We start from the raw sequence: 8,547 nt of genomic DNA on the forward strand, positions 1-8,547 counted from the left end.
AATTAATTATAAGTACATGTATACTACTTCGCGTAAAGATTATCGAGACTTATCAGAACGACATGCAAGGTATTAATTCTGTGCTTTACTAGTAAAATTTCCCAACCGGAAACTAGCACGTCAACGTCCTGTCAACTGGATTCGGCTCAAATCATTCCTACCGTTTTCAATTAAACCAATTTGCATGTGTCGGAACGAAAATAGAGACTCGGTGAATGGGTGGGCAACTCGTCTAGCTCAAGCTATTTTTGGAAAAAAAGGGCAGGACCGTGTGAGTTCCGTGTGCAAGGAGTATAACTTGACCGATGCGCAAGCTCTCGGCTCATTTTCTACGTCTCTATTCCTCAGTTCTTGCATAACTTCGCGCAAACGATGGAGCTCTACACAACAACCGACAGAATTCATTTCAAACGAATACGTAGCCACCTGAAGCTGATTGGCTTCGGATTTAGCCTGATTGTTTTGCTTCTACTCACCGCTACGCCGGCCTACGTTTACTATTTTGTACCGATGACTTTGTCGGTAAGTACAGTATATAGTCTATACTTCGCGTGAACGGGTTGTCGAGTTTTATTAAAAACGACGTGAAACGGAAACTGGAAAGTATTCTGTGCTTTAGCAGTTCCCAACCGGCTCTACCCTCGGGTTGTATTTGATAGGAAACTGCCAAATCAACGTCCTGTCAACCGGGATCGGTTCAAATCATTCCTACGGTTTCATTGAACCGATCTGTATGCCGTTTGGTGTTTCCCCATTGGAGAGTAAACAAATTAACGAACGAAAATAGCGAACTGAGGAACGTTTCCGTGTCGGGCTGCGGGAACTTTTCAAAAGCTGATGACGATTTGAATACGCTAGTGCGCCTAGCTACGTCTCTATCTCGATCACTGGATACGGTTAAACTTCTGTCGCTTCTTTGCCATTACGCTTTCAAAGACTGCAGCGAGTCTTCAAACGACCAAAACATCTGCTGGGAACTTTTAAAATTCAAAAATGAGAATCATCTTCCCGATTTGATTCCATTGCTTGAGAAGATCATATCAAATGATTTCTGCCTAACGATTCCCAAGTGTGCGCGTAACTTGATCAGTTCAAACGACACAAACTCAAATAAAACCTGTCTAAAGCCCATGGTGCCTACGCATACCAAATATGCTCGAGAGTCCAGTTTGTACTGCTCTCCTCCGTGTGATCAGTCACGCGAGAAAAACCGAACTGGCACTAAAACAATTTACGCTGCGATGTACGCTTCTACGCCATTTTTCTGGATTGGTAATTTCGTTGTGCTTATCACATGGATAAAAACAAAAAATACGTACGTGAAAGCTTATCTATACGTATGGGTAAAACATTTATATTAGGTTCAGCTACCAATCCGCAACCATACTATTTCTAGTTGCATCCCTAACAATATTAGGTAAGTAACGATCGACATTACATATAGAAGAATTATTGGAACTTTATGTAGACATTGCTGTGACAATTCCAGTCATTTTTGGACAAACAATGACTTACTGTAAATACGATAGTTGGTTTGATTCGTTGATTGACCCGACTGTACTTTGCCATGTTCAAGGTATTATTCCGTTTCTAAAGGCTAAATGCATGTATTAATTAATTAATTCATGCAGGAATACTCGGTCAATTCGGTTATCTTTCGTCTTTATTATGGTGGCTTAGTTGTGTTTCCCATACAGTGTTGATAGTATGGAAACCTGGAAAGTTTGGTCAGAAAAGTCACAAGAGATGCTTTCTTGTTCACCTGGCCTTATGGATAATTTTCGTTGGAGGGCTGGCTGCTTTTGTTCTCATACACGGACTGAAGTACGAGGGAGTACCGCCCTACGCGGTCATTTGTGGCCCAGCGACGAACTTCTGGTTTTTCTACACCCTTACGCTGCCAGCCGAAGTTACGATTTTTTGTGGTACACTGATGTCCGTTTTTGTCATAGTAAAGCTGCATCAGGTAAGAGAACGCGTTTTTCAGACATTCCTTGCTAAATTTCTTCTATACGAAGGCAAAAGGAATAACTCTTAGTGGCGTATCCAATGACAAAAGGAACGAAACAATTGAAGCGTATGCTCTGGTTCAGAAACGGTTTTTTCTATTGTCTCTTCTTATTCCACTGAGTTTCGCCACGAATATAGCGACAACTACTGTTTTCGGCAAGACGTTCGCAGAGAAATTTTCCGTATGTCTCCTGAAAGCCACTAATCAAACAGCAGTAGAACGCTGTGTATCTGATGTATCAGACCCTGCTTGGATTGTTTGCTTGCTCAATTGGACCATTAGCGATCTATGCGTGTTTGCTTTCGCGGCTTACTGCCTCATGCCAAAGTCGGCAAGAGTCTTCTGGTCGCAATTATGGAGAAAATGCAAAAATAGACAGTTAACAAGGCGGCGCTACGATGATACAACGGAATGCCCGAGTGAAGTTACTAGTCTATTTCCGTCTTCAACGTCCTCAAAAAAACTTTACTCGGTGACTGAAAACTCTGATAGTTCCTAAAATGCTTCAGATTCCTTCAAAGCGTTAATTGAAATGTGCCTAGGAAGCTGAGTTCTCTGTGGTGTTTGCTGTATTAGATTATACACTCAAGTTTTTTGTTTAGTTGGCTTCAGTATGTGGCAATGAACGGCTAGTAGCGAATCACGTTTATAGACTAAATTTCTTTTGATCATTTAGTGCCAGTAGTTTTGAATAAAAATCGGGTAACCGAAGAAATTAAGATGCTATAGGGAGGGGAACGAGAGAAGCCTCGTGCATCTACTGTAATACATTTAAAACAAGCGGACGTGCACGTCAATAGTCATTTAGCCTCGCTTCCTCCTCTCTGTCTAAACGGTTCGCGTGATGCTGCAAGCAACTACTGAGAGACATCGCAAGGGTCGGTTCAATTTCAAACGAATGTGCAGCCACTTGAAGCTGATTGGCCTCGGGTTCGGCCTAATTGTTTTGCTTATCCTCACCGCTACGCCAGTCTACGTTTATTACTTCGTATCGACAACTTCGTCGGTAAGTACCGTACTACTTCGAGCGTGAAAGTCGATCGTCCGGCGCGTTTGCATTAGAAAGCGAAAGCATGCCGTGCATGCTTTAGCTCCAACCCGCGCTGTACCCTCGGGTTGCTTTCGATAGGAAACCTCTAAGTCAACGTCCTGTCAAGTCGTCCCCACAATTTTATTAAACCGATCTGTCTGCCGTTCGGTGTTTCCCCGTTGGAGTGCGAACGAAAATTGCGAAAGGAATGTCTCGGTGTCAGGCTGCGGGAACTTTTCAAAGGCGAACCAAGACATAAATACACTCGTGAGCTTAGCTGCTGCGTATCTACCTCGATTATCGGATAGAGTTAAAATCCAATCGCTTCTTTGCCACCACGCTTTCAAAGACTGCGGCAGCGAGTCATCAAACGACCAAAACATCTGCTTGGAATTTTCAAAATTCCAAAACAAGATGCGTCGTTTGATGCCGTTGCTTGAGAACGTCATATCCTGTCTAACGATTCCCAGGTGTGCAGATAACTTGATCAGTCCCAACGACTCGAGGATCTCAAATAAAACAACCTGTCCAAGGCCTCTAATACCTACACGTAGCAAATATGCTCGAGAGCGTGGTTTGTACTGCTCTCCTCCGTGCGATCAGTCTCACTGGCAAAATCAAAATGGCGTTAAATCCTTTTACATTGCAATGTACGTTTCTGTGCCAATTCACGCGATTTGTCTTGCCATTTTGTTCATTACGTGGGCAAGAGCAAAGAGATTGTACGTGAAAATTCGCACGCGTTAATTAAGTACTGCTACCATTTTTTATAGGCTGGGCTATCAATCCGTAACCGGTTTATTTTTAACGGCATCGTTAGCTGTATTTGGTAAGTGCACACATAATACTCTGCTGAGCTAATTAAGGTTTTGCATAGACATTGCTGCGATAATTCCACTCATATTAGGCCCAAATCGGAGTTACTGCAAATACGAGACTATGATCGATTCATGGATTGACCCGACTACAATTTGCCATGTCCAAGGTAAAATGAATTGCTTTTAAAAAAATGCGATCAGACATTTTCTAAATATAGGAGTACTTGGTCAATTTAGTTATTTCTTGTTTATATTTTGGTGGGCCAGTTCCGTCTCTAATACTGTTTTGACAGTCTGGAAGCCTGGACGGTTCAGTCGTGAGAGTCACAAGAGACTTTTTCTCGTTCAGTTGATCTTATCGCTAGTACTCCCCGGAGGACAAGTCGCTTTTGCTCTCATACACGGTCTGAAGTATGTGAGAATAACGCCCTACTCGGTCCTTTGCAGCCTTGAGTCGGCCTCATGGAATTTCTACATGTATGCGCTGCCAGCTGACATAACATTATTATGTGGCACAGTTATGTCTATTTTTGTCATGGTAAAACTGCATCAGGTAAGAAAATGCGTATTCTAATAATACCTACAACTTGCTACATGAGTTCTTCTGCCAAGGCGAAGGGAATAAGTCTTCGCGGGATATCTGCTGGAAAACGGAACGAAACGATTGAAGCCTACGCTTTGGTCCAGAAGCGATTTTTTCTATTGTCTCTTCTTATTCCCCTGACTTTCGCCTCGACTATGGTGACAACAATTATTTATGACAAGACATCATTTAAAAAATATTCCAAGTGCCTGAATGCCCCTAATCAAAGAACAATGGATCGTTGTACATATGAGCAAACACTAGACCCTGGTTGGATTGCTGCCCTAATCAATTGGATTCTTGTCGATCTATGTGCGCCGGCCTTGGTGGCTTACTGCCTTATTCCAAAGTCAGCAAGAGCCTTCTGGTCACAGATATGGAGAAAATGTAAAAAAGGACAACTAACAAGTCGACGTTACGAAGATACGATGGAACATCCAAGCGAAGTTAGTCGTCTATTTCCGTCTTCTACATCTTCGAAAGGACTGTATTCAGTGACTGAAAATTCTTAGAGACACCTAACCGCCTGTGGGCTAGACTCCTAAGGCTTTGGATTAGCGTGACGCATGCTGAGTTCTCTGTGGCATTTTCAAGCTGAGATGTGGGGGCCCTTTCGGTCCGCGTTAGTTAGAATGTGGCTCCAAAGCGATCGTTGAGGCAGTGGGCACCCTGCGTCGGTAATTCTACTATTTTGAGGAGCGCGTCTGAAGCTCAAAAATCCAGACCTTTATCTGCCTAAAGGGGAGCCTCCTCGGCTCGTGCGCGATTTTGAGCTTACTTTTGCATCTGTGCTGGTCGATCTTGATGTGGAAGCGCTGTACGAGAACCACACGCGGCAAGAAACGCACGTAAACGAAGAACAACTACTGTACACTGGCCTCGTTGTCTTCAAACCCGGATAACGCTTGTGTTGTCTTTGTGAAATGCATCGTTCATGATCGTTGGACGAGAGATGCTTTCGGTTGGCTGCTCGGATCGTTTCGAAACGACGAAGAGGCGACGGGAGCTGAGATTGAGACGCGCGAACGCGTCTGCTACTATAGAATCGCTCAGGGAAACGTTGAAGCTGAACGCGACGCGATATCCGTGTGGACTTGGCAGCGTTTTCACCGATCACATGCTTGAAGTCGATTGGACAGTCAAAAAGGGATAGGATTACCTCTCATTTCGATTCAATTAGCATTTATTTTCAAGTGTAATAAATATTTTTGATTTAGCTTCCAAAAGCCTAGATTCCTTCCTTCTGTCCTCCCATCCTTTCGCTAAGACAACAACTAGTGGCGTACTTCGTGATGCCCAAGCTTAAAATTCGGAAGAGAGGATATACGAGTAACGACGAAAATACAGAAGTCGCGGTCCTAAGTGACCTTACCCGTCTCTTTCTGAGTCAGTCTTCAACGTCAACGTCAAAGTCAAATGAACTCTCTTTGATACACAACTCATCTAGACGTGCCAGTTCGTATACCGGTATTTGGTGTTCAAAATCGTCTGATCGGTACCGTGGCTATACTACTGTAGAGGAGCAGTGAGTCGGAATTAATCGGCACACATCACGTTACTACAGTATTAATATTTACCTTACAGTCAGCTTCCGGCTGTACAAGACAACTACACTGATTGTACTGAAAGTTTGTACACGATGATTCAATCTACAAGGCAATCAAGACGTCGACTCGGCGGAAACAGTGGTCGAAATACACGTAGTCGGAAGAAAGGAGGCGTGATTGCACTTGGATTTGGCCTCGTTTTTTTGTTTTGTCTCACTGCCACGCCAATCTTCGTCTACTACTTTTTTACCGTAAGTATGAATCAGAATTGAGCCTCGTTGTGTGCTTTTGATACTCGTGAGATCTCAGTATAAACTGAAACCGAAACCGAAACAGCATACCATGCATTCTGCATTCTTACTGGGTTGCTATGAACATTAATTTCCGGTTTCGATAGGACGATCCTTGTCAACTTGTGCCCACGAGTCGGCTGCGAAATTCCGTGTGCAGCTCGGTGTTCCCCAAATGGAATACCTCGAATATAGGACTAACAGCTCGCATCTCAGTGTCAGGCTGCGATAACTACTCGAAGGCGGAAGAAGATTTGGAAACCCTTTTTAACCTCATTGAATCAGTATCTCATATGTGGGACGAAATTAAAAGTCCCCTTTGTCGCTACGTTTTTAGAGACTGCAAAGATCACACTGGCAATCAGTGTCAATCGTTCGCCGACTTCTCAGAATTGTCAATATTTGAAGATATTCTTAACAAACTTAAGGACAACCTAACTTGCTTCTCCGTTCCGAAGTGTACTATGTCACGGTGCTCAAAACCTATGTTACCTACTAACACTTCATGTGCTCATGAAAAAGGAATGTGTTGTTCTCCTCCGTGTGATGGATCGGGAACTCCCACTGCCACTAAGATTTACGATAGTGCACTGTATATTTCGTCGGCCATTTTCTTCTTTAGTCTTGCTGTGCTTTTTTTCACCTTGGCGAAAATGAAGAAGACGTACGTGGAATGAACCGTTCAAACTAAATTCTTCTGTTACCAATGCTTGTTTATTTTAATTAACAGGAATTATCAATTCGTCACCGGTCTGGCATTTACGGTGACTTTATCTATGTTTTGTAAGAATAGCTGCCACGCTTCTGTAACATTGCATTCACGCTGTTTTATTTATTTAGGTTTCGCAATGTTTCTTCATGTGGTAGTGAAGGATCGGCTGTTTTGCAAACACAAAACGTTCGTCGATTCCTTCTACGATCCAACTACATTGTGTCACGTTCAAGGTATATGTGCACCGTATAAAGGGGCTCTGCACCTGCATAATTTGATTTTCTTTGGAGGATTATCTTGTCACTTCGGATTGCTATCATTCTTGTGTTGGTGGCTCATGTCAGTTTTTAACGCACTCCTAACGGTTTGGAAGCCGACATATCTCAGCCAGAAACGAAAGGCAATTGTTGCTGTTGAATTGACGTTGACTATATTGATACCAGGAGGAGTAATCGCTTATGCTGGCGGTCACGGCCTGATATACACCAGAACAACTCCGGGTGCGATTGCATGCGTTCCTTCCGACTCAACTACGTTCTTCTACGCCTACCTACTACCGGTTGAAGTTATCATTCTCTTTGGAACGGTGATGTCTGCAGTTGTGATGTACAAGATATATCTGGTAAGCTAGAAAGTACCCATGCCCATGCACTTGCTGTAAATTCATTATGCCTATAAGGCAAAGAAATTGACGTTGGACGAGAACTGTACCGAAAGAAGAATCGTTGAAGAATATACATTGGTACAGAAGCGTTTCTTCTTTCTATCCCTTCTCCTGCCCCTGAGTCTAGGCTCAACTATGACGACTAACATGGTTTACGGCGAAGTATATTCCAAGAGTGCAGAGGCAGAGAAAGTGATAGGCCCAACTGGATGCTTACGCGGTTCCGACAGTCCGATCAAAGCGCGTCAGTGCATGTCCAAGATTGTGCCGTTAAGCGGCATTATTTTGACTTTTGTCGAGTTTTTCGTTAGCGATCTGGCCATTATTGCTGTAGTGGCGTACTGCCTGATGCCCAAAGAAGCTCGAGCTTGCTGGTCACAGATGTGGAAAAAAATTCGGAAGAGAGTATATGCGAGAAACAACGAAAATGATGAAATCCCAAGTGAAGTTACCCGTCTTTTTTCGTCTTCAACGTCAACGTCAAGTCAACTCTCTTCTCTGACTTAAATTTTAATACGCAGTTAGATCTAGACTCACTACGTTTAGTACGCAGTTTAGCAGATTTAGACTATGCTGGCGGTTTTCATGTGTCAGGCCGTATGTTAGTAGAGAATAAACCATTTCGTCTCAGCAATCGTTCGAACAATAACTGATCGTACAGTAATTGAAACGCACGCGCGGATGTGATGATAACTGAAAGGGCAGAGGCTATTTATACGCGCAAGTGACCAAGCCACTAGTAGCTGCATTTTAGGGTCCAGACGCATTCTGTCGCGTTACTCGTGTCCCTGTGCACGTGCTGGAATAAAAAAGTACGAGTCCTAAGAGAGAACCTCCAACCGAAAATACACTCCTCTCCTAATTTACACCAACAACTGCCATATTATCACTC

At 43.3% G+C, this 8,547-nt stretch overlaps 3 protein-coding genes across 8 annotated transcripts; all 3 read left to right on the plus strand.

The window, feature by feature from the left end:
- The first annotated feature begins 674 nt into the window (after window positions 1-674).
- Window positions 675-2,627, plus strand: LOC136191060 (uncharacterized). The gene is made up of 5 exons (XM_065979354.1): window positions 675-1,315; window positions 1,362-1,417; window positions 1,469-1,576; window positions 1,632-1,966; window positions 2,019-2,627. The coding sequence occupies exons 1-5, from the start codon at window positions 1,131-1,133 to the stop codon at window positions 2,508-2,510; spliced, it is 1,176 nt and encodes a 391-aa protein (XP_065835426.1). The 5' UTR covers window positions 675-1,130; the 3' UTR covers window positions 2,511-2,627.
- Window positions 2,628-2,843: 216 nt separating this feature from the next.
- Window positions 2,844-5,146, plus strand: LOC136191059 (uncharacterized). 3 transcript variants are annotated; one of them, XM_065979349.1, is made up of 6 exons: window positions 2,844-3,017; window positions 3,141-3,763; window positions 3,815-3,870; window positions 3,919-4,026; window positions 4,078-4,412; window positions 4,472-5,146. In XM_065979349.1, exons 1-6 carry the CDS (start codon window positions 2,856-2,858, stop codon window positions 4,952-4,954), a joined length of 1,767 nt encoding a protein of 588 aa, XP_065835421.1. In that variant the 5' UTR covers window positions 2,844-2,855; the 3' UTR covers window positions 4,955-5,146. The 3 variants fall into 3 exon arrangements, with proteins under 3 accessions (XP_065835421.1, XP_065835424.1, XP_065835425.1); XM_065979352.1 differs by having other exon boundaries at window positions 4,153-4,412; XM_065979353.1 differs by having other exon boundaries at window positions 2,844-3,763.
- Window positions 5,147-5,348: 202 nt separating this feature from the next.
- Window positions 5,349-8,293, plus strand: LOC136191057 (uncharacterized). 4 transcript variants are annotated; one of them, XM_065979348.1, is made up of 7 exons: window positions 5,349-5,828; window positions 5,890-5,967; window positions 6,027-6,240; window positions 6,387-6,943; window positions 7,010-7,062; window positions 7,120-7,613; window positions 7,671-8,293. In XM_065979348.1, the coding sequence occupies exons 3-7, from the start codon at window positions 6,082-6,084 to the stop codon at window positions 8,160-8,162; spliced, it is 1,755 nt and encodes a 584-aa protein (XP_065835420.1). In that variant the 5' UTR covers window positions 5,349-5,828; window positions 5,890-5,967; window positions 6,027-6,081; the 3' UTR covers window positions 8,163-8,293. The 4 variants fall into 4 exon arrangements, with proteins under 4 accessions (XP_065835420.1, XP_065835419.1, XP_065835417.1 ...); XM_065979347.1 differs by having other exon boundaries at window positions 5,349-5,771; window positions 5,834-5,967; XM_065979346.1 differs by having other exon boundaries at window positions 5,350-5,967; window positions 7,120-7,224; window positions 7,282-7,613.
- The last annotated feature ends 254 nt before the right edge of the window (window positions 8,294-8,547 follow it).

This window comes from Oscarella lobularis, chromosome 9, assembly GCF_947507565.1.
Source record: "Oscarella lobularis chromosome 9, ooOscLobu1.1, whole genome shotgun sequence".
NCBI classification, from domain to species: Eukaryota; Metazoa; Porifera; class Homoscleromorpha; order Homosclerophorida; family Oscarellidae; genus Oscarella; species Oscarella lobularis.

Excerpts from the sequence above, each read along its gene's own strand:
- LOC136191060 (XM_065979354.1), top strand. The coding sequence starts at position 1,131 with ATGGTGCCTACGCATACCAAATATGCTCGAGAGTCCAGTTTGTACTGC. Across the intron at positions 1,577-1,631 it reads TGTACTTTGCCATGTTCAAG|GAATACTCGGTCAATTCGGT; the intron begins GTATTATTCCGT and ends TAATTCATGCAG. Across the intron at positions 1,967-2,018 it reads TCATAGTAAAGCTGCATCAG|GCAAAAGGAATAACTCTTAG; the intron begins GTAAGAGAACGC and ends TTCTATACGAAG.
- LOC136191059 (XM_065979349.1), top strand. The coding sequence starts at position 2,856 with ATGCTGCAAGCAACTACTGAGAGACATCGCAAGGGTCGGTTCAATTTC. Across the intron at positions 3,018-3,140 it reads TCGTATCGACAACTTCGTCG|GAAACCTCTAAGTCAACGTC; the intron begins GTAAGTACCGTA and ends TGCTTTCGATAG. Across the intron at positions 3,871-3,918 it reads GGCATCGTTAGCTGTATTTG|ACATTGCTGCGATAATTCCA; the intron begins GTAAGTGCACAC and ends GGTTTTGCATAG.
- LOC136191057 (XM_065979345.1), top strand. The coding sequence starts at position 5,735 with ATGCCCAAGCTTAAAATTCGGAAGAGAGGATATACGAGTAACGACGAA. Across the intron at positions 6,241-6,386 it reads TCGTCTACTACTTTTTTACC|GACGATCCTTGTCAACTTGT; the intron begins GTAAGTATGAAT and ends CGGTTTCGATAG. Across the intron at positions 7,614-7,670 it reads TGATGTACAAGATATATCTG|GCAAAGAAATTGACGTTGGA; the intron begins GTAAGCTAGAAA and ends TATGCCTATAAG.